Source organism: Mobula birostris, chromosome 17, assembly GCF_030028105.1.
Source record: "Mobula birostris isolate sMobBir1 chromosome 17, sMobBir1.hap1, whole genome shotgun sequence".
Classification (NCBI taxonomy): Eukaryota; Metazoa; Chordata; class Chondrichthyes; order Myliobatiformes; family Myliobatidae; genus Mobula; species Mobula birostris.
The window spans coordinates 23928565-23954280 of record NC_092386.1 but is presented as its reverse complement, the minus strand read 5'-3'; the positions used below and the strand labels follow the sequence as shown (position 1 = coordinate 23954280).

Sequence of the window (25716 nt, the reverse complement as noted above, 5' to 3'; positions counted from 1 at the left end):
TGGATATCATTAACTCATTAATCATGAGTTAAAACTTCATCGTCAATAGTTTCAAAGCTGAATCTTAGAAATATAGATCTTCTTGAAATTCCTTGTGATGACATAGTGTAAAATTTATTTGACCAAGCAATTTAATGAATGGAGAACTACATCAAATCATCAAGGCCATTTAAAGGACACAAAAGTGTGCAATGCTAGTTAAATGAAAGATTACAACACTTCATCTTGCTGAAAAAAATTCGCCACTGATTTCTCTTATTCTGTGCAAGACTGAAAAGGTCCTCACCTGCCCACTCCCTGCCGTGCTCATGCTGGCTTCTGTTGTTTCCAGACAATCACTCGGTCCATCTGCATCATGTGGCACTGCTTGTTCTTGCTTAGTTTGTGATGATTTCTGTTGAAAGTACATTGGAATTTAGAACATCAAGGAAAGAGATAGATTTTTTTTGTCTGCTATGCTTCCATGCTGCATCTCTCAAATGGAACTGTAGCTCCTCTCCTTACTCTTTAGTTTTAATGAACAGCAGCAAGCACCATCCCCCTCAGTGGCATGACATGATCAGAGAACAGCACGTCCACTGAGACCTTGCAGTGTATCACAATACAGACACAAAGGATGTGCTCAGAAATCCACAGACCTATTCTGACTGTGCTGTTAAAATGACAAGGGAAAAGTCCTATGGGGGTGGATGAAAATGTACAAACCAGCTCTGGTAGCATTTGATCACGTGACAGGCATTGAAAATTTTATGGCCAATAAGCTCCTCCACATTAATTAGATGGCATAAAAATATTTTTTAAAAAGCTCCGGCAGGCATAAGCATTTCTCTTATCTGGCATATGTATTTCAAAACAGACTTTCATTGAAAATATATACTCTTTTATGGAAGAGGCCATTTAACAGGAACATATGTGCATCAGGTTTTTAAAAAAGCTAAAAGGAGAAAAAGAATCCACCTCAGAAATAAAAGCATTCACTAATTATTCAGTCTGCCACAGTTGAATAGTAGCTCGAGTTCTACTTCAGAGACAACAGCACATAATCTAGGGCGGAAGCTTCGGTGCTGAGTAAGTGCTCCAGTGTCAGAGAAGTCACTTATTCGATTTGACATTAAACCGAAGCCTCAAGAGGAGTTCAAAAATTACAACAGCAGCAAATACAAGCAGTTTAGTGGTTCTTGGTGCATGCTACGTTCCTGGAAAAAAAAGCCATTTTAATGCATGTCTTTCCAATTTGAAGGAAAATAAATTTGAACACTTAATACATGGAGTACTTAGTCCTAATACTGCTCATGTAACTGATACTAGTAATTTTTCAGTGGAGTTTGGCATTCTCTTACCTTCCATGGTGAAACTGGAATTTTGAAATAATTTATACTAGGCAATAGAAACATTGTTTTAGGTAAACCTAAACTAAAAACTTCTGTTAGGTTCAAATATGTATTTGGCCCTTGAGTTGTGAGTTCAAATTTTTGTCAGTAAATTGTGAAACTGAATTCAATGTATCTGGTAATTTGCCTTTAATGAAATTTAGTATTATTGTATTAATATGTATCAAAATTATTAGCCCAAACATTCAGTGTTAACAGTGCAGTTGCAGTTCTAAGCCCTGTGCAGTTCTAAGGAAATTTCGAACTATCATACAAGCCTGTGCTTAATCAAAAGACTTAAACTTCATGATGCGTCTGGTCTTTGCTGCTGTCATTTCCAATTGTACTCTGCTGGACTTTCATTGAGGTCTGAGTGGCCACCATCTTTCTGTTGTTCCCCAGTTGAGAAAATTCTGATGGAAAGTGTTCTGAAATCTGACGAAATAAAAAGTAGCAATTTCCTTATAAGCGCATGTACCATTTGGGTACTGATTATCAGCTATATATCATTGCAGCTCACAACATTGAAAAAGCAGCTAGACAACTGCGTGAATTGTCAAGGCGAAGGAGGTTATAGGTCTCCTGTGGGAATTGGGTAACATGAATATGGTGGGCTGAATGGCCAGTTTTACCATTGTACAACTCTCTGACATAGCTCCAAGAAAGGAAAGAGTTTAGTCATCCCAGCCCCAGGCGATCACTTCAGGGATTCCTCAGGACTATATCCTAGGCTCAATTGATAGTTATATTTCTTCCATCATAAGTTCAGAAGTGGGAATGCTTGTTGATGATTGCACTGTTCAATATCATTTTTCAACTTGCTAGTAAATAAAGCAACCCACACCTGCATGTACCAAGAACTAGACACCATGTAGCAATGGCCTGATAAGTGCCAAGTAACAGTCACACCAGGAAGGTACTAGCTAATGACAATCTCTAACAAGGTAGTGTCTAACCACTTATCCATGATTTTCAATGGCTTTTCGATAATTAAGTCTCCCACTATACTCATCTTGGAGTTCACTACTGACCTACACCAGTACTTAAATACTGGGGTCTAAGGCTGGTATCCTGTTGGCAGTGAGTTACCTCCTGAAACCTGAAGTCTTGACAGAAACATCAGTTCTGGTGTATCTCAAGGTTTAAAGCTTTCTATTTTCAAATTGCTTGATTTTTTTGTATTACCTTTTCACTGTTTAAATGTAAGATTCACTGTGCTCCTTTTTAGGTGAACCTATTATAAGGGGAGAAAAACTAAAATCATTAGCATGTCATCTTTTGCCTTCCCAAAGCTGTGGTCAAACCTTTTACTGTGAATAGGTAATTGTTATTGAAATAATACGTTCTGATGCCATTCTCTATATATTATGGAAACTATATTGAATTGGTCAACTTTGGACAGTTACCTCTGTAGACTGACATGACTAGAAGGCAATTAAGAGTATGAAGCATGGCAAATTCGATCTGCAATGGAGGAGCAACTGGGAACATGTCAGGATATGGAGAAGCAAGCTCAGGTAGTATCAAGATTGTGCAATTGAAATATATTTGAATGTTTTATGTTAAAGGTCATTGTGGCATATAAGAAGGCATTTGGCCCATCAAATGAATGCAGTCTCTCTGCAAAGCAATCCAGTTAGTCCCATTTCCCCGCTATAACTCTATGACGTTTCAAGTTCACTTTGTGTAGGTGCTTACTCAATTTCCTTTAGAGATAACTGTTCATCTTCTGCTGTACTCAAGTACAAAAATATCCAGTTCATTAACATTTGCAGCACAAAATAATCCTTCCTTGCTTTCCTCCAGTAGCTTTGGATCAAATCGTAAATCAATGTGTGATGCTGCCAGCCCTGTTGAGACTTTCAAACATCCTTTTTTATTTCAATTCATAAGCAAATAATGTGTTTTATATCTCACAATTCCAATGTATATTGGTTGCTTTCTACTATAAGCTAAACAAAATATGAAAAAAAGTTACTCAAATATTTCTCATTATGAGAGCAATGAATTGGTTTGTTGACTTATTTTCCAATTCATTTAGCTGTTAGAGCTTTATTTTACACCGGCATTTGAAAGTAGATTTAGCTTCATCAGTCCACAGGACTTGTTTCCAAAATGCATCAGGCCTATTTAGATGTTCCTTTGAAGCTTCTGAATAGAACTTTTTGCCCGCAATGAGCAAAGGTATGTTTGGAGAAAAAAGGGTGCAGAATTTCATGAAAAGAACCCCTCTCCAACTGTCAAGCATGGGGGTGGATCGATCATGCTTTGGGCTTGTGTTGCAGCCAGTGGCACAGGGAACATTTACTGGTAGAGGGAAGAATGAATTCAATTAAATACCAGCAAATTCTGGAAGCAAACATCACACCGTCTGTAAAAAAGCCGAAGATGAAAAGAGGATGGCTTCTACAACAGGATAATGAACCTAAACACACCTCAAAATCCACAATGGACTATCTCAAGAGGTACAAGCTGAAGGTTTTGCCACGGCCCTCACAGTCCCCTGACCTAAACATCATCCAGAATCTGTGGATAGACCTCAAAAGAGCAGTGCATGCAAGACGGCCCAAGAATCTCACAGAACTAGAAGCCTTTTACAAGGAAGAATGGGCGAAAATCCCCCAAACAAGAATTGAAAGACTCTTAGCTGGCTACAAAAAGCATTTACAAGCTGTGATACTTGCCAAAGGCAGTGTTACTAAGTACTGCCATGCAGGGTGCCCAAACTTTTGCTTCGGGCCCTTTTCCATTTTTGTTATTTTGAAACTGTAAAAGATGGAAATAAAAGTTTTTTTTGCTTAAAGTATGAAAGAAATGTGTCATCTTTAACTTTATGCCTTTTGGAAGTCAGTTCACCTTTTACTCGCTTAGTTATTCATAGTAACAGAAATTTTGACCAGGGTGCCCAAACTTTTGCATACCACTGTATGTGTAGTTGAGGTTTTATAAAGCAATGTTTCAACCACAGTTGGAGTATTGTGAGTAGTTATGGACCCCTTATCTAAGAAAAGATGTGCTGGCTGGCGAGGGTCCAGAGGAGGTTTACAAGAATTGTCCTGGGAATGAAAGGGTTAATGTACGAGGAGTATTTGATGGCTCTGTGCCATTACTTGCTGGAGTTTAGAAGAATGAAGGGCGATCTCATTGAAACCTATTGAATATTAAAATGCCTTCCCTAGATAAGAGTGGATATGAAGAGGAGGTTTCCTATAATGGGGGAGTCAAGGACCAGGGGGCACAGCTTCAGAATAGGACGTCACTTTAGAACAGAGATGAGCAGGAATTTCTTTCGCCAGAGTGTGTTGAATCTGTGGAATTCTTTCCCACAGATGGCCGTGGAAGCCAAGCCATTGAATGTATTTAAAGTGGAAATTGATAGGTTATTGATTAGTAAAAGCATCAAAGGTTATGGGGAGAAGGCAGGAGAATGAGGTTGAAAGGGATAATAAATCAGCCATGATGGACTGGCCAAATTCTGCTCCTTTGTCTTACGGTCTTATAGTCTTATGGTAACAGGACCTTCTGGCCCAATAAGCCAGTGGTGGTCAATTATACTCATATGACCAATTAATCTACTAACTTGTACATCTTTGGAATGTGGGAAGTACCCTTCAGTTTGCTGTGTAATTATCTTTTACATTCATACTCAATATTTGACTTCCGGTCAAGATGGTGCCAGCAAACTACAATTCCTTGGGTGACATCCCCCAGATAGCCAATCACTTAAATTATTTCGCTTTCTTTATGTCTTCTACTTGTTCTTCTGTCTTGATTATGTTATGGAAACTGTTGGAGCCTGTGACGTGCATTTTTGAATTTGATCGAATGATCCAGAGCTCTGTTGTGCCTGGAGAGGACCAAGAACACAAGCTGCTTGTGGAGAGGACCAGAGGTGAGATCCCAAAGAGGACCAAAAACATGAACTGCCTTGTGGAAAAGACCAGGGATGGGCATGGGGTCAGGAACGACTCCATTTCAGATCATTGAAGAAGATTGAAGCATCGAGGTGAATGCAGAGGAGATTAACGGTCACTTTCAACGGAGGCCACGGGGGCACCGGCAGTCGTGGCTGGGTCAGTGGCAGTTAGACATGGCGTGGCAGGTCTCTTCACGGAAAGACTGAGTTCATGTGGCCGCTCTCCTTAAATGCTGATGGGAGGAAGTTGTCGATATTCTGAGATTTATGTGATCATTGTACTGCACTTAAAAGGTTCAAAGGTTCATTTATTATCAAAGTATGCATGCAGAATACATCTCTAAGATTGGTCTTCTCCAGGTAGCCATAAAATACAGAAAACCATAGAAGTAGTTGAAAGAAAAACATCAATCCCCCCCCCCACACATGAAAAGAAAAAGAAACAGAAACTCGCAAACCCCAAAACACCCCCAACCCCTCCCTCACACAAAAACTAATGGATCACCAAAGCCCCAGCCCACCAATCGACAATAAAGTATGGGTAAGAACTCAAAAAAAAACACAGAATTGAGAATCCAATCCACAAATCTCAGAATTTCAAAAACATCTCTGAAAGCACAGGGACCCAGCGGCCTCTACAAGGGCAGCGACACGAACCAGCGGCTTTTCTGAGCACAGTGACGCGAACCAGCGGTTCCTCCGCGGGCAGCGACGCGAGCCAGCGATTCCTCCGCGGGCAGCGACGCGAACCAGTGGCTTCTCCAAGGGCAGCGATGCGAACCAGCAGTTCCTCCAAGGGCAGCAACGCGAACCAGTGGCCTCTCCCAGGGCAGTGACGCAAGCCAGCAGTTCCTCCGAGGACGGCGTCATGAGCCAGCAGCCTCTCCGAGGGCAGCGATTATTGATCTTCTTCAGTTTTTCAATGTTTTCTTTCTAGTTGCCGATTAGTGGGTGGGCGATAATGTTACTTTTTGTGAGAGGGAGGAGTTGGGAATTTGGGGTCTGATGTTCTTGCTGGTGTTTTCCTGTGCGGGCAATTTGTTTTTTGTGTACGGGAGAGGAGGGGTTAGGAGTTTTGATGCTACTGGTGCTGTTCTTTTCTACAAGGCGGGGGTTTGATGTTATTATCACTGTCTTCTTGCGAGGGAGGGGGTTGGGGTTTCGAGGATTTTGATGTTCCAGCTGCTATTTTCCATCTTTTGCGCGAGGGGTGGGAGGCATTGTTTCTTTTTCATTTCCGTGCCGAGGGGTGGGCATATTGATGTCTTTTCTTCAACAACATCCATTGTTTTTCGTATTTCATGGCTACCTGGAGAAGACAAATATTAGAGTTGTATGTGTATACTTTCTCAATAAAATGAACCTTTGAACCTTTAAATATTTTACTGCTGCAGGTTTCCAAACTGGGTTTTTTGATTCAGTTTGGTCTAGGAGTGGTCTGTTTGTCCCTTGTGTTGGTTCATTCATTGTCTGCTAGAGATGCAGTTTGGACTCTGCCTGTTTGGTCAGCAGTGATCTGTCATTCTATAGCCTAGGATGCATCCAGGGATTGTGATGGAGGTGCACTGGTAAGGAATGATTCTCTGCTTACACCTATGTCAGGCTGTTGATCGACCAGCTTGTGAATGTGATGTCCCAAGTGAGACATCAGTCTGTAGGTGTTTGCAAGAACTTTGTAAGGTTAATTGGGCTAGAAGTGCTGTGTCTGAATTCAATGCATAGGTTTTTGCAAGGTGGTCTATCTCATTCTATCCTTCCTCCCTTGCAGATACCAAATGTTGTAGCATTTCAAAGAATGTTTCAGTGATCAGCTACTTTTAAGTTGGAATCTGACATAGGCTGGACTAGGAAAGTATAGTAAGCTCCTGCCACGAGGAACATCAGTGAACTGTGTGGGTATTTACAACGATCCTGTAGTTTTGTTGTCATCACTATAAATGTGTGGATTTTAAATTCCAAATTATCAACTGAATTTGAGGTCCCACCAAGGTTGCTGTGGATGGTTAACAAATGTCCCATTCTGAGTTGCCAGTTTTCTTCCGTGTCTCTGATTCAATGGCAGCTGAGGAATTAAAGAGAAGATTGTTCACCTGGCAAGGTAAATGATTAGCTGCACTATTGCCATATGTAGCAATTTTGAGTTAAACTTCGAACATTGCAGACAAAAGTGTGTCGGGTCTCTAATTTATTCACTTTGCCACCTTGTTTTTGCCAGATCCACCAACAACTGGATCATTTGGTTTTCTACTGTTATTTCCATTCCATTTCTGCTCTTGTTGCCACTTCTCTTCAAATGTAAAAACGATCTACTTTACAACCCTTCTAGGTGTATAATTTGCTTACAGAAATACAGCAGATCTGATGTATTTTGGAGATTGCATTTCCAGCATGCTTTGTGCAACTGTAAAATAATGGAAAACACTGGGGAAAACTAGTCTTCATAATTTTTTCCTACATAATTCATAGTCACAATGTCAATACTCACTTGCATAGATAACATTTAGCTTTACCTGCTTATGACCTTAATTCCCTAACTTACAATGTTTAGTTAAACTGTATCTAAAATTTAAGCACTGGATGAGGAAGAAATGATTTCAAGTCCACTTGTCCTCAAACAAAATGATGAAATTCTCCTTGGTTGTGTGTGCACAACATGAGTGACTCATTTGACTTTTGGCTGAGAGAAAAACCTTATGTCCTATCCATTAATATGACTACCTATATACGGACTAGATGTAGCAATGTCTATCAATTCTTACATTTGTACCACAACAGCTCAAACCCCGACAAAAGTTTTTCTTACGATAGACTCAAATATTCTAACAGTCAATTTGAAGGCTTTCCAAGATATTAATCCAAGTTCCATTACACAATTTTTGTCCCAAATGATACCCATTCTTGCTTTACTTCTGACCTTAAAAATAATATTCAACTCCTTCTCCTTATACCTCCCTACACTAATTTCATATTCTATGGTGTCTTCATGCTTTTACATAGAAAACATAGAAACATAGAAAACCTACAGCACAATACAGGCCCTTTGGCCCACAAAGTTGTGCCAAACATATCCCTACCGTAGAAATTACTAGTGTTACCCATAGCCCTCTATTTTTCTAAGCTCCATGTACCTATCCAAAAGTCTCTTAAAAGACCCTATTGTATCCGCCTCCACCACCATTGCCGGCCGCCCATTCCATGCAGTCAATACTCTCTGTGTAAAAAACTTACCTCTGACATCTCCTTTGTACCTACTCCAAAGCACCTTAAACCTGTGCCCTCTTGTGGCAGCCATTTCAGCCCTGGGAAAAAGCCTCTGACTATCCACACGATCAATGCCTCTCATCATCTTACAACCATATAACCATATAACAATTACAGCACGGAAACAGGCCATCTTGGCCCTTCTAGTCCATGCCAAACTCTTACTCTCACCTAGTCCCACCGACCTGCACTCAGCCCATAACCCTCCATTCCTTTCCTGTCCATATACCTATCCAATTTAACTTTAAATGACAACATTGAACTTGCCTCAACCACTTCTGCTGGAAGCTCGTTCCACACAGCTACCACTCTCTGAGTAAAGAAGTTCCCCCCCATGTTATCCCTAAACTTTTGCCATTTAACTCTCAACTCATGTCCTCTTGTTTGAATCTCCCACACTCTCAATGGAAAAAGCCTATCCATGTCAACTCTATCCCCCTCATAATTTTAAATACCTCTATCAAGTCCCCCCTCAAGCTTCTACGCTCCAAAGAATAAAGACCCAACTTGTTCAACCTTCCTCTGTAACTTAGGAGATGAAACCCAGGTAACATTCTGGTAAATCTTCTCTGTATTCTCTCTATTTTGTTGACATCTTTCATATAATTTGGTGACCAGAACTGTACACAATACTCCAAATTTGGCCTTACCAATGCCTTGTACAATTTTAACATTACATCCCAACTCCTATACTCAATGGTCTGATTTATGAAGGCCAGCATACCAAAAGCTTTCTTCACCACCCTATCCACATGAGATTCCACCTTCAGGGAACTAACTATGCACCATTATTCCTTGATCCTTCTGTTCTACTGCATTCTTCAGTGCCCTACCATTTACCATGTATTTCTTATTTTGATTAGTCCTACCAAAATGTAGCACCTCACATTTATCAGCATTAAACTCCATCTGCCATCTTTCAGCCCACTCTTCTAACTGGCCTAAATCTCTTTGCAAGCTTTGAAAACCTACTTCATTATCCACAACTCTACCTATTTTTCGTATCATCTGCATACTTACTAATCCAATTTACCACCCCATCATCCAGATCATTAATATATATGACAAACAACACTGGACCCAGTACAGATCCCTGAGGCACACCACTAGTCACCGGCCTCCAATCTGACAAACAGTTATCCACCACTACTCTCTGGTGTCTCCCATCCAGCCACTGCTGAATCCATTTTACTACTTCAATATTAATACCTAATGATTGAACCTTCCTAACCTTCCGTTTGGAACCTTGTCAAAGGCCTTACTGAAGTCCATAGAGACAACATCGAACCGCTTCACCCTTGACAACTTTCCTAGTAACCTCTTCAAAAAGTTCAATAAGATTTGTCAAACGTGACCTTCCATGCACAAATCCATGTTGACTGTTCCTAATCAGACCCTGTCTATCAAGATAATTATATATAACATCTCTAAGAATACTTTCCATCAACTTACCCACCACTGATGTCAAACTCACAGGCTGATAAACACCTCTATCGGGTCACCTCTCATCCTCCGTCGCTCCAAGGAGAAAAGGCCAAGTTCATTCAACCTGGTTTTATAAGGCATGCTCCCCAATCCAGGCAACATCCTTGTAAATCTCCTCTGCACCCTTTCTATGGTTTCCACATTCTTTCTGTAGTGAGGCGACCAGAACTGAGCACAGTACTCCAAGTGGGGTCTGACCAGGGTCCTATGTAGCTGCAACATTACCTCTCAGCTCTTGAACTCAATCCCACGGTTGATGAAGGCCTATGCACCATATGCCTTCTTAACAACAGAGTCAACCTGCGCAGCAGCTTTGAGTGTCCTATGGGCTCGGACCCTAAGATCCCTCTGAACCTCCACACTGCCAAGAGTCTTACCACTAATACTATATTCTGCCATTATATTAATACTATATTCTGCCCACCATTGAGAACATCTACCATAAACACTGCCTGGGCAGGGCGAAAAGCATTATCTCACCCTAACCATGGACTTTTTACTCTCCTCCCATCTGGTAGGTGCTACAGGAGCCTCCGCTCCCGCACCAGCAGGCACAGGAAGAGCTTCTTCCCTGAGGCTGTGACACTGCTGAACCTCTCATCACAGCACTAAGCAGTATTGCATCCATATTGTACTATCTCAGTACTTTTATATTTGTGTGCTGTAGCACTTTTTTATTCGCAGTTATTTTGTAAATAACACTATTCTTTGCATTTCCAGTCAGATGCTAAACGCACTTCATTGGCTTCGTATCTGTACTTGGCACAATGACAATAAAGTTGAATCTAATCTAATCTAATTATATTTGATCTACCAAAATGAACCACCTCACACTTATCTGGGTTGAACTCCATCTGCCACTTCTCAGCCCAGTTTTGCATCCTATCAATGTCCTGTTGTAACCTCTGACAGCCCTCCACACTTTCCACAACACCCCCACCTTTGTGTCATCAACAAATTTACTAACCCATCCCTCCACTTCCTCACCCAGGTCATTTATAAAAATCACAGAGAAGGGATCCGAAAACAGATCCCTGAGGCACACCACTGGTCACTGGCCTCCATGCAGAAAATGACCTGTCTACAACCACTCTTTGCCTTCTGTGGGCAAGCCAGTTCTGTATCCACAAAGTAATGTCCCCTTGGATCCCATGCCTCCTTACTTTCTCAATAAGCCTTGCATGGGGTACCTTATCAAATGCCTTGCTGAAATCCATATACACTACATCTACTGCTCTTCCTTCATCAATGTGTTTAGTCACATCCTCAAAAAATTCAATCAGGCTCATAAGGCATGACCTGCATTTGACAAAGCCATGCTGACTATTCCTAATCATATTATGCCTCTCCAAATGTTCATAAATCCTGCCTCTCAGGATCTTCTCCATCAACTTACCAACCACTGAAGTAAGGCTCACTGGTCTATAATTTTCTGGGCTATCTCTGCTCCCTTTCTTGAATAAGGGAATAACATCTGCAACCCTCCAATCTTCCAGAACCTCTCCCATCCGCATTGATGATGCAAAGATCATTGCCAAAGGATCAGCAATCTCCTCCCTCACCTCTGACATTAGGCAGGGGTATATCTCATCCGGTCCCGGTGACTTATCCAAACTGATGCTTTCCAAAAGCTCCAGCACATCCTCCTTCTTAATGCCTATATGCTCAAGCGTTTCAGTCCGCTGTAAGTTATCCCTACAATCGCCCAGGTCCTTTTCCGTAGTGAATACTGAAGCAAAATATTCATTTAATTCCTCCGCTATTTCTTCCAGTTCCATACACACTTTTCCACTGTCACACTTGATTGGTCCTATTCTCTCACGTCTTATCCTCTTGCTCTTCACATACTTGAAGAATGCCTTGGGGTTTTCTTTAATCCTGCTCGCGAAGGCCTTTGCATGAACCCTTCAGGCTCTCCTAATTTCATTCTTAAGCTCCTTCCTGTAAGCCTTATAATTTTCTAGATCTCTATCATTACCTAGTTTTTTGAACCTTTCATAAGCTTTTCTTTTCTTCTTGACTAGATTTTCAACAGCCTTTGTACACCATGGTTCCTGTACACTACCATCCTTTCCGTCTCATTGGAATGTACCAATGCAGAACGTCACGCAAATATCCTTTCAACATTTGCCACATTTCCGTTGTACATTTTCCTGAGAAAAGCTGTTCCCAATTTATGCTTCCAAGTTCCTGCCTGATAGCTTCATATTTCCCCTTACTCCATTATGGTTACTATTTCCAAAATACTCTCCCACTGAGAGATCTGACACCTGACAAGGTTCATTTCCCACTACCAAATCAAGGACAGCCTCTCCTCTTGTACACTTATCTACATATTGAGTCAGGAAACCTTCCTGAACACAGCTAACAAACTCCACCCCATCTAAACGCCTTGCTCTAGGGAGATGTCAATCAATATTTGGGAAATTAAAATCTCCCACCATGACAACCCTGTTATTATTACACCTTTTCCAGAATCTGCCTCCCTATCTGCTCCTCGATGTCCCTGTCACTGCCGGGTGGTCTATAAAAAACACCCAGTAGAGTTATTGACCCCTTCCTGTTTCTAACTTCCACCCACAGAGACTCAGTAGCCAATCCCTCCATGACTTCCTCCTTTTCTGTAGCCATGACACTATCCCTGATCAGTAGTGCCACGCCCCCATCTCTTTTGCCTCTCTCCCTGTCCTTTCTGAAACATCCGGAGCCAAGCACTTGAAGTAACCATTCCTGCCCCTGAGCCATCCAAGTCTCTGTAATGACCACAACATCATAGCTCCAAGTACTAATCCACACTCTAAACTGATCTGCTTTTTTCATGATGCTTCTTGCAATCAAATAGATGCATCTCAAACCATCAGTCTGAACGCATCTCTTCTCTATCACCTGCCTATCCCCCCTCTCACACTGCCTACAAACTTTCTCTATTTGTGAGCCAACCGCCCCTTCCCCAGTCTCTTCAGCTTGTTTCCCACCCCCGCAGCAATTCTATTTAAACTCTCCCCAATAGCCTTAGCAAACCTCCCCACCAGGATATTGGTCCCACTCAGATTCAAGTGTAACCCGTCCTTTTTGTACAGATCATGCCTGCCCCAAAAGAGGTCCCAGTGATCCAGAAATGTTGCAGCTATATTGGACCCTGGTCAGACCCCACTTGGAGTACTCTTCAGTTCTGGTCACCTCACTACAGGAAGGACATGGAAACTATAGAAACGGTGCAGAGGAGATTTACAAGGATGTTGCCTGGATTGGGGAGCATGCCTTATGAGAATAGGTTAAGTGAACTTGGCCTTTTCTCCTTGGAGCGACGGAGGATGAGAGGTGACCTGATAGAGGTGTATATGATGATGAGAGGCATTGATCATGTGGATAGTCAGAGGCTTTTTCCCAGGGCTGACATGGCTAGCATGCGAAGGCACAGTTTTAAGGTGCTTGGAAGTAGGTACAGAGGAGATGTTGGGGTAAGTTGTTGCTGTTGTATTTTTTTTAAATGCAGAGAGTGGTGAGTGTGTGGAATGGGCTGACAGTGACGGTGGCGGAGGCAGATACGATAGGGTCTTTAAAGAGACCCCTGGACAGGTATATGGAGCTCAGAAAAAGAGGGCTATGGGTAACCCTAGGTAATTTCTCAGGTAAGGACATGTTCGGCACAGCTTTGTGGGCCACGGGACCTGTATAGTGCTGTAGGTTTTCTATATTTCTAAGTTAAATCTGAATCCCTGCCCCCTGCTCCAATCCTTCAGCCACGCATTTATCCTCCACCTCACTCTATTCCTATGGTCACTGTTGCGTGGCACAGGTAGTAGTCCCGAGATTACTACTTTTGAGGTCCTGCTTCTCAACTTCTTTACTAACATCCTGTAGTCTGTTTTCAGGACCTCCTCCCTTTTCCTACCTATGTCATTGGTACCAATATGTACCACGACCTCTGGCTGTTCTCCTTCCCACTTCAAGATATCGTGGACAGTAGCCTGGGGTACATCTCGTCCGGTCCCGGAAACTTATCCAACTTGATACTTTCCAAAAGCTCCAGCACATCTTCCTTCTTAATATCTTAATATCTACATGCTCAAGCTCTTCAGTCCACTGCAAGTCATCACTACAATCACCAAGATCCTTTTCCATAGTGAATACTGAAGTAAAGTATTCATTAAGTACCTCTGCTATTTCCTCCGGTTCCATACACACTTTCCCACTGTCACACTTAATAGGTCCTATTCTTTCACGTCTTATCCTCTTGCTCTACTTTTACATCTTGCAATTCACTCCAAGATTCCATAGTCATGTATTACTGTCTATCATCCACCCTCTCTTAATGACTTCTCACCTTTCATGTCATCTTCAGCTATTTCAAGCTCAGGTCAAAGACACATTTCCTAAAGCTTACCATACATTCATTTATTACCTCTTCAAAACTCAAAATCTTTTCTATGATCTAGGCTAGGGTTTATGCGTTCATCTTTTTTATAAACCCATAAACCCTAGCCTAGATCATTGCTGGTATCTGATATTATTTAATTCTTAGCGCCTTCAATGAAGCATTTTCAGAATGTATACTTTTTCTTACTGTAGTGGCCTCATTCGCAATGTAACAAGTAAAAGGTTCAAAACAATACAAGAACAGATTTAGCCAAGAACTTTTACATAATTATGTGTTCCTACCTATTTTGTAGAAAAATTAGAATTGGATTTGAACTTACATTTTCTGTAAGGGGGAGATTTTCAATCCTCTTTGTAAGATTTTGAAGCTGTGCATAATACCAGTCCTTTTCCTTCTCTTCCTTTTCAATCTCAGCAAGTAACAAAGACCTACAAAATAAAGAGAAACTCTACTGTTACAACACACAACTTGTTTAAAACAAGTACCAGGAATATCTGTCCAAATGGGAGATCATGTTGCCTTCACTTTCTCTGGTAAATTGCCAAAGGCAATTTTAATATTAATTAAAACAGATAACATGCTGCTTTTTAAAGAAAGCAACTTTATGTCATATACCATCCAACTTATTCTCAGATCAAGGAGAACATACACCTTCAAAAGACACACAGTCCACTTGCAATTAATTAAACAACTTCAGGTCAGAGTGTAACAGATGGGACTCCACAGGACTGCCAATTTTGGTTCAGCCTTCTGTCAACTGAGTCCTCTCCACTGCCGCCAATGTTGTCTCACTCAGGGTCTGACACAAACATTTGAAGGCCAGTTCAGCAGCTCACTGAATGCAGGCTTTGCCAACAAACTGCCTGGGGATGCCCAGTGGTCTAATATAAATAACTTTCTGAAGTCCAATTTTGATCTTAACCTATTGTGCTCGTATGTGGGGTAGTTCCACATGTATGCTCATGATATTGAGTTCCAAAACCTGTTTAAAAGCACCACCACAACATCTCCATATCTCTAGTTAAAGAAACAACAGAGGTGGACTTATATTACTGGTGGTTGTCTGTCGTGTACGATGATGACAGGAAACCTATGGAGGACAGTTTTTAAAATGGAAAAGCCGTTGCTCTGGAGCACTCCCATTCTGTCAATCTCGGCAGTATTAGTCCAGTAGTACGAACAAGGGTCGGAAACTGGTTGCAGTGGATGACCATGCCTTGTCATGCCCTTCACTCTCCACGAGGTATTGCAGTACTGCCTTCCTGGCCGTTGGATCTCATCTGCCCAGTTTGCTGAAGGTGACTTCGCATGCTGGGGCAGGCATGTCCATATCTCACTGGTGTATGGGGCTGCCGGCTGCCTTCACCTGATTTAACCTGCCTGTCAAAGCCGTTTACCGGGGTATGGCCACTGTTGCATGTAAATAGCTACTTGGATCCACTCTTATACCACTGGAACTCTGTTAAAGGATGCCAAATACTGGGAAGGCCATCATAGAGCTAACTTACAGGAAAGTTAGATGTGCAGAAGTCAAAGAATAATGTTAATGTAGTACTTTGGATACCTAAATATAGATAGGGGTAACAATAACAAAGGCAAAGCAGAGGAGGAGTTTCTGAAATGGGGTTAGAAGAGTTTTCTTATAAGTGTGTTTCTGGCCCAAAGATTTTGTTCTTGGAACTTAACTGAGCCAAATGTCATAGGTGTGAGTGGAAAACATCTAAGAAATATTGATCAAAATTACATAATGTTTAGAATAGCTGAGGATATACACCAGCCCAAAATAATGAACTGGAGAAAAGCCAATTTCAATGTGTTATGTAATGAGTACAGATTTAACCTGGGTAAAACAGAATCAAAACTTGGCAGGCAAAGCTAAAGTTGAACAAATGAAGATATTTCAAGTGAAGCTGCTTTAGCCACAAAAACAAACAATTTGGTGGAGGAAGCCAGCAGGTCAAGTGGTATCGGCAGATGGAACTGTCAATGTCTGAGTCGGAACCCTGCATCAGGACTGGCAAGATGGCCAGCACAGAGAGAAAGGGAGATGGCGAGAAAGGAGGCCAAGGTGATTAATAGACTGAGGGGTGCATGATGACTGGCAGATTGCACCAGATAGAGGAGAAAAATAGATGTGGAGTTGGGAGATAGTAGCAGGAAATGAGAGACAGAGGCAAGAAAAGGGAGAGAAAATATTGAGCAATACACCCTATCCTAATTTTATGCGTCTTTAGACAATGCGGATTCACAGTTATGCGAGGAACCTATTTCTACCAACGTCTCCTCATATGCGTCCAAAACTCACAGTTATGCGAGGAGCACTGCTTTCCTGCCAATACAAGTCACATGCGCACTTCACAGTCTCACTCCCGCCACTCGGCATTGGTTTTGGCAAGGTGTGGATGCACGATCTTGCACTCTTAAACTCCTGTTAGTTTTACCTATGGTGCAGTGATTTTGTACTTGAAATACTTAACTATGCCTCCTAAGCTTCCGATGTCAGGTCCTGTCCCATCAGCCGAGCAGCAGAGAACCGCTTTAACACTTGAAAAAAAGTTGGAAATTATAAACAGCGCAGCATCAGCTGAAGGTAACGCAGCTCTGGGACGCTACTGCCAGGCACAAAATCTTGCCTTTAAAGTTCTTTTGTTGCATGACAAAGCACCAGCCCATCCTAAACACTTGGACAGTATTCATCCTAACATAACAGTGCGTTTCCTGCCGCCTAACACAACATCGCAGATTCAACCACTCGACCAAGGTGTGATCCACATTCAAGGCGTGATCCACATTCAAGGCGTATGTATTTTTTTTACGGCGAACTATCTCTCAGATGCTGCAAGCAACAGACGATCTTGAAAATCGCAGAAGTTTACCGATGGTGAGGGAATGGTGGAAGTCAGAACACTTGGCACAAATGGCGATGGACATGGACCCACGCTTAGAACAGAGTCAGCATTTCAGTCATTCCCTGCCGTCAACCCTTCTTCCTTACAAGCAAATTTATGCTGAAAAACCAAATGCTGCCGAGCAAACAACCCTCACCACTTTATTTAAATCGGTATCACCTTCTGCTGCCAGCAGCTCTAAGAGTTCTGAGAGTCTTCCTTCACCTCTTGCTGTGCTTGATATGATCCTGATGACCACAACCATCCACCTTATCCATGTAAAGCTGCCCGACAACACAACAACCACTCACCTCCCGTTGCGAACGCATCTGCCACTGTTGGTGAGTACTGTACATCCTAGGATGTTAACTTTCTATGATTTATTACATTGAATATTACCTTAAATTGATAAAATATAATACAAATGTTTTGTAGTACTGCTTTTGTGTCGTATTGGTATGAAAATGTGAATAACTTACAGATAAAACATATTTAGGAAGCCCTCTGGAACGCATCTCCATTTTCTCCATTTAAATAATTATTCACATTATGTGATTTCACATTATGCGTTAACTTCGAGGAACGTATCCTCTGCATATAACAAGGATAGGGTGTAGCTGGAGGTTGGTGGTGGGAGGGGAGAGTGAAGGTAGGAGACAGCAGCTGGAGGGAGGTAATCTTGAACAAAGGACATTGATTGGAGGTGATAATGGGAACTTTAGACTCTTTCTCATCATTCCTCTTTATTGGGCACAGAGTCATAAAACACTACAGCACAGAAACAGGCACTCTGTCCCATCTAGTCTGTGCCAAATCATTAATCTGCCTAGTCCATTGGACCTGCAGCTGGATCATAGCCTACCATACCCCTCGCATCCATGTAATTATCCAACTTTCTCTGAAATGTTGAAGTCAAACTCACATCCACCACTTGAGCTGCCAGCTGGTTCCACACTCTTACTGCCCTCTGAGTGAAGAAGTTATCCTCATGTTCCTCTTAAACATTTCACCTTTCACCCTAACCCATGTTATCTAGTTCTAGTCTCACTCAACCTCAGTGGAAAAAGCCTGCTTGCTTTTACCGTATCTATACCCCTCATAATTTTGTATACTGCTATCAAATCTCCCCTCAATCTTCTACATTCTGGGGAATAAAGTTCCAACCTGTTCAACCTTTCCCTACAACTCAGGTCCTCAGGTCTCAGTAACATCTTTGCAAATTTTCTGTGCACTCTTTCAACGTTATTGATATCTTTTCCGTAGATAGGTGAACAGAACTGCACAAGATACTCCTTACCAACATCTTATGCAACTTCAACATAACATCCCAACTCCTGTACTCAATACTCTGATTTATGAAGCCCAGAGTGCCAAAAGTTTTCTTTATGACCCTATCTACCTGTGATGCCACTTTCAAGGAATTATGGATCTGTATTCCCAGATCCCTCTGTTCTACCGCACTACTTAATACCCTACCGCTCATGTAAGACTATCTGGTTGGTCCTCCCAAAGTGCAACACTTCACACTTGCCTGCATTAAATTCTACCTGTCATTTTCAGCCCATTTTCCCAGCTGATCCAGATCCCACTGCAAGCTTTGATAGTCTTCCTCGCTGTCTGCTATACCCCCAATCTTGGTATCATCCACAAATCTGCAGATCCAGTTTACTATATTATCACCCAGATCGTTGATATAGATGAAAAACAATGCACCCGACACCAATTCCTGTGGCGGGGGGCGTCACGTGATGACGTGGGATTGAGACGTGTAAATCCAGCTCTCCCGCAACAAATCAGTAAAGTACCGTTTAAACAAAACAAAGTTAGTAAATATTTTCTGAAAACTATTTATAAACTTTGTAAGACTACTTTACGATATGCCTCCTAAACCGCAACAAAAGAAGTCTGCTGTTGCGAAGCAGCCGCGAGACGGGAAGAAAAAAGGGCCTACTGCACCGATGGAGCCTCGGACTCAGGTTGGATCTCCTTCGGTAGAACAGGGAGCAATGGCGGTGGTAACGGCCTCTTCGAAGAAGACACCGGAAATGCGCATGCGCAAAGAAGAGCGCATGCGCAAATCGACACAACGCAAACTACAAGCACCAACAGCCACTGCAATTGAAAATGACTCAGAGTCAGAATTGGATTCTGCAGAGAACACAGATGAAGAAGAGGAGGAAGAATTGGAAGCGATTGGAAGTAAAGGAGATGATAGAGATATGAGAGAGGCTATATTGCAGTTAACAGCTGAATTAAGAAAAGTAAGAGAAGAGCTTAGAGATACGAAGATCTGCTATGATAAAGTTATGGCAAGACAGGACAAAATGGATAAGAAGCTTCAGAAGATGGAAAGAGCAATGGGGCATATGAATGATAGAGTGGAAAAAACAGAAAATGATCTGCTTGTCTGGAATTTGGAAAGAAACCGACTCTTGGAGAAAGTGGACATGTTGGAAAATTTTAGTAGACGTAATAATATTAAAATTGTTGGTCTTAAAGAAGGTACGGAGGGAGATAAACCAATAGAATTTTTTCAAAGATGGATCCCGGATGTTTTGCAAATGGAAGAGGAGGTTCGACCAATTGAAATTGAGCGGGCACATAGAGCTTTAAGACCAAAACCAAAAGATGACCAATATCCACGATTGATTTTAATAAAATTCTTAATATTTCAAGACAAGGAAAGGATTCTACAGGCAGCTGCTCGAGCTGCCAAAGATAGAAAAGGGCCATTGAAAATGGCAGGGAACAAAGTTTTTTTCTACCCTGATATAAGTTACGAACTTTTGAAGAGAAGGAAGAAATTTAACCCAGTGAAAAAAACCCTATGGGATCAAGGTTATCAATTTGTATTGTGTTATCCTGCAACCTTGAAGATTTTTTTGCCTGGTGGAGAAAAAAGATTTTTTGATGACTACCAGAAAGCAGAGCAGTTTGTGCGAGATTCTTTGAATATTCACCAGATACAAGAACAAACCCAGGAGAGCGAGATAGATTGAAGATGAAGATTGGGTTAAAGAATGGACTTGTTGGATTTTTGAAGCTGGATGAATGTATAAATATATTATTAATTATACGGGGGGGGGTAAGAAAGGTTAAAACTGGAGGAATATTAGTCGGGAATAGTAATACTACTTTTGTCTATATATATATAAAATGTTTTTTTTGCGGGGGAGCTGGAAGAAGCACTGATCGATTGCTACGCTGGTCATGTGTGCAAGCGTGGCTTTTGCCACGACCCGCAAAATGGAGGGGGGTAGTGTTGTGTATCCTTTCATTCACAACATTAGTGGGGGGGGTATTTTGTTTTTTCTTTTTTTGTTTTTTTTTCTATCTTTTTTTTTCTTTCTGTCTGGAAGGTTGGGAGGGAGACACATAGCAACGTGGTGAAGTTTAAAGAGATTCCCCAAGGAACTATGAGAGTTGAGAAGATAAATAATGTTTTAGATTGGAGTTAAGAATAATGACTAATTTATTGAATTTTTTGAGTTTTAATGTTAACGGGCTTAATGGACCAGTGAAAAGAAAAAGAATCTTAACACATATTAAGAAAATGAAGATAGATTTAGCTTTTTTACAGGAAACGCACCTAACAGAAACAGAACATCAGAAACTAAAGAGAGATTGGGTGGGTAGTGTTGTTGCGGCTTCATTTAATTCAAAAGCGAGGGGAGTAGCAAATTTGATCAATAAAACGTTACCAATTAGAATACAAAATGTAATAACTGATTCTGCGGGGAGATATGTGATTATACATTGTCAACTTTTTTCTGAACTATGGACTTTTATGAATATTTATGCACCAAACGAAAATGATGCAAAATTCATACAAGAAGCTTTTCTGAATTTGGCGGATGCGCATGAAAAAATATTAATTGGAGATTTTAATTTTTGCTTAGGCCCAGTCTTAGATAGATCAACCAAGGCTGTTATAAAATCGAAGGTAGTAAATTTAACTTTATCATTGATGAAGGATTTAAATCTGATTGATATATGGAGAAGAATCAATCCTAAAGAAAGAGACTATTCGTTCTACTCCCATAGACATAAAACTTTTTCAAGGATAGATTTGTTTCTATTATCAATGCATATTCAACACAGAGTGAAAAATATGGAATATAAAGCAAGAATATTATCAGATCATTCCCCTTTATTAATGACAATAATAATGGCTGATAAGGAAGAAGTGGCTTATAGATGGAGATTTAATTCAACATTATTAAAACGTCAAGATTTTTGTGATTTTATGAAAAAAGATTCAATTTTTTTTGGATACAAATTTTCATTCAGTGGATGATAAATTTATATTATGGGATGCGATGAAAGCATATCTTAGGGGCCAGATAATAAGTTATACGTCTAAAATTAAGAAAGAATATATGGCAGAACTAGATCAATTGGAAAAAGAGATTACAAAATTAGAAAAAGAATCTCAAAGATATATGTCAGAAGAAAAACGAAAACAACTTGTCAATAAGAAGTTGCAATATAATACGCTTCAGACATATAGAACGGAAAAAGCAATTATAAGAACTAAACAAAGGTATTATGAGTTAGGTGAGAGAGCACATAAAATTCTTGCCTGGCAGTTGAAAACAGAACAAGCTTCCAAAACAATAAATGCAATTAGAACAAGGGCAAATAAAATATCTTATAAACCTTTTGAAATAAATGAAACCTTTAAAAATTTCTATTCTGAATTATATCAGTCAGAATCCCAAAATGATGTTAACGAGATAGAAAGGTTTTTATCACAAGTTTCTCTCCCAAAATTGAATTTGGAAGAACAGAAGGGATTAGATATGCCTTTTACATTAAAAGAAGTTGAAGAAGCTTTAGGATCACTCCAAAGTAATAAATCTCCAGGAGAAGATGGTTTTCCACCTGAATTTTATAAAAAATTTAAAGATTTATTATTTCCTCTTTTTATGGAACTAATACATCAAGCAGAAAAAATACATAAACTTCCAGAATCTTTTTCAACAGCAATTGTAATAGTATTGCCAAAAAAAGACAGAGATCCTATGAAACCAACATCATACAGGCCTATTTCTTTATTGAATACGGATTATAAAATAACAGCAAAAATTTTATCGAATAGATTATCTAAATATTTACCAAAATTAATACATATGGATCAAACGGGATTTATTAAAAATAGACAATTGGCAGATAATGTAACCCAGCTACTCAGTATAATTCATTTGGCACAAAAAAGGGATGAGAAGAGTATAGTAGTAGCTTTGGATACAGAAAAAGCATTTGATAGATTAGAATGGGATTTTTTATTTAAAGTACTAGAAAAATATGGGTTAGGAACACCTTTTATAAATTGGATTAAAACTTTAAATTCTAACCCTAAAGCTAAAGTAGTGACAAACTCTCAAATTTCAACACCATTCCAGTTAAAAAGGTCAACTAGACAAGGTTGTCCACTATCACCTGCTTTATTTGTATTGGCGATAAAGCCATTAGCAGAACTAATTAGAATTGATCCAGATATTATGGATTTTAGAGTTAATCAGGAGGAATATAAAATTAATCTTTTTGCCGATGATGTTTTGATCTATTTAACAAACCCACAACATTCGTTACATAAATTATCTTCTAGATTGGATGAGTATGGGAAGGTATCAAGTTACAAAATAAATTGGGATAAAAGTGAAATTTTACCTCTTACTAAAGGAGACTATAGTCAATGTCGATTAGTAACTCAATTTAGATGGCCGGTAAATGGTATAAAGTATTTAGGTATAAGACTTGATAATGATGTAAAGAATTTATATAAATTTAATTATTTACCACTATTGAAAAAAATTCAAGAAGATCTTGACAAATGGATGATATTACCAATAACATTAGTAGGTAGAGTCAATGTTATAAAAATGAATATATTTCCTAGATTACAGTATTTGTTTCAAACATTACCAATACAATTGCCACAGAAATGTTTTCAAGAGTTAAATAAATGTGTGAGAAAATTTCTTTGGAAAGGTAAAATATCAAGAATATCATTGGAAAAATTGATATGTAAATTTGGGTTAGGAGGGTTACAACTTCCAAACTTTAAAAACTATTATAAAGCAAATCAACTTAGATTTATTGCATCTTTCTTCGATGATCGAAAACCAGCATGGATTAAAATAGAAGTAGACAAGATAGGAGAAAATAGACCTGAAGATTTTATATATAAATGGGAATCTAAATTGATACGGGAAAAGAAAGAATCTCCTATATTAACGCATTTGATTGATCTATGGAATAAGATAAATGTTGATAATGAAACACAGAAATCTCTATTAGCAAGGAGGCCTTTGTTCCAAAACAAGCTTATTCCTTTTACAATGGATAATCAACTTTTATATAATTGGTACCAAAAAGGGATTAAATTTATAGGAGATTGTTTTGAACGAGGTATATTGATGTCATTTGAACAATTAAAAGATAGATATAAAATATCTAATAATACTTTCTTTTGTTACTTTCAATTAAGGGCTTACTTAAAAGGTAAGCTGGGTCAAACAATGTTTTTGCCAAAACCTAATGAAATTGAAATTTTAATACAAAAAGGGAAAATTAAAAAATTTATTTCTTGTACGTATAATTTGATTCAAGAACAGACAATTAAACAAGGAACCCTTAAGTCAAAGCAAAAATGGGAAACAGATCTGAATATTAATATTGATGAAGCAAATTGGTCAAGACTTTGTCTTGACAGTATGACAAATACAATAAATGTTCGACTTAGATTAGTACAATATAATTTTTTACACCAATTATATATTACACCGCAAAAAATAAATAGATTAAATTCAAATCTATCTGATAAATGTTTTCGGTGTAATCAAGAAATTGGTACTTTTTTACATTCTACTTGGTCTTGTTTTAAAATTCAACCCTTTTGGATAAATTTAAGAATCTTATTGGAACAAATTACTGGAACTCAACTTCCACATAACCCTGTATTATTCCTATTAGGTCATATTGAAGGGATAAAATCGAAACTTAAATTGAATAAATATCAGAAAGAATTTATAAAAATTGCATTGGCAGTAGCTAAGAAGACTATAGCAGTTACTTGGAAATCTGATTCGTATTTAAGTATGGATCGTTGGAATAATGAAATGGCTAGTTCTATTCCACTCAAAAAAATTACTTATAATTTAAGAGACAAATATGTAACATTTTTGAATATTTGGCGCCCTTATTTACAAAAGATAGGATGGCATATTTAAGTGCTCCGATAAAGACTTTGGTCACTTGGGGAAAGTAACGAATAATTATACCAAATTTATTTTGAATCCCATGGAGCATGTGGAAACCTTCCAATACCCAGGCGGCTCTTTCTTCCTTTCTTTCTTTTTTCTTTCTTTCTTTTTAGGTAGGACTTTATATGGGGGGTAGGGTTAAGGGGAGGGGGGAGGGTAAATTCTTTTTTTTCATGTATTCCTTTTGAAAATTCAATAAAAATTATATTACAGACCAATTCCTGTGGCACACCACTAATCACAAGCCTCCACTCAGAGAGGCAACCAGTCTCTGGCTTTTTCCGTGAAGCCAATGTCTAATCCAAGCAATCTGAATACCAAGCAAATGAACCACCTTGACCAACCTCCCATTCAGGACCTTGCCATAGGTCTTGCTAAAGTCCAAGTAGACAAAACCCACTGCCTTGCCTTCATCAACTTCCCTGGTAAATTTCTCAAAAAACTCCCTAAATCAGTCCCTATTTAAATACTTATACATCTGGACATGGGGCAGATATATATAGCTAAGGTGCCCAAGATGTTTGTACAGTAATTTTATGTGTTGCACTATACCGCTGCCACACAAAAAACATATTTTATGATATATGAGTGATGATAAATCTAATTCTGATATGGGTCTTTATTGTGGACTGAGAGTGGGCAGGTGTCAGGGAGAGGGGAATCATGGTTGTGAAAAGGGGAAGGGAAATGGGGGGTGGGGGAGAGCAGAAAGCACCAGAGAGACATTCTGTAATGATTAATAAACCAATTGTTTGGAATCAAATGACCTTCCCTGGTGTCTCAAGGCCAGGCCTCAAAATCTCTCAAAAACCAAGGTTCCATAAACGTGTTATCTTTGCTTTTCACTCTGACAAGAACATACAAACTGTGTACTCTCAAAATTTCACTTTTGAAGGCCTCCTATCAAGTACACCTCTGCCAGAAACAACATGTCCAATCTACAGCTGCCAGATTCTTTCTGATACCATCAAAATCAGTCTTTCTCCAATTTAGAATCTCAACTCGAGGACCAGACTTATCCATTTCCATAACTACCTTGAAATAAATGGTATTATGATCACTCAATGCAAAATGTTCCTCTGCATAAACTTCTATAAGGAAACTTTCATGAACACATTTGACAAACTCTTTCCCATCCAACTCTTTT

The 25716-nt window shown here is 39.6% G+C and overlaps 1 protein-coding gene across 1 annotated transcript in view; it reads right to left on the bottom strand.

Moving 5' to 3' along the window:
* Positions 1 to 25716, bottom strand: part of LOC140211554 (adenomatous polyposis coli protein-like) — a 188189-nt gene that overhangs the window by 49220 nt on the left and 113253 nt on the right. Inside the window, 2 exon segments of the mRNA XM_072281384.1 lie at positions 287 to 394; positions 14733 to 14841. Coding sequence (XP_072137485.1) covers positions 287 to 394; positions 14733 to 14841 — 217 coding nt within the window.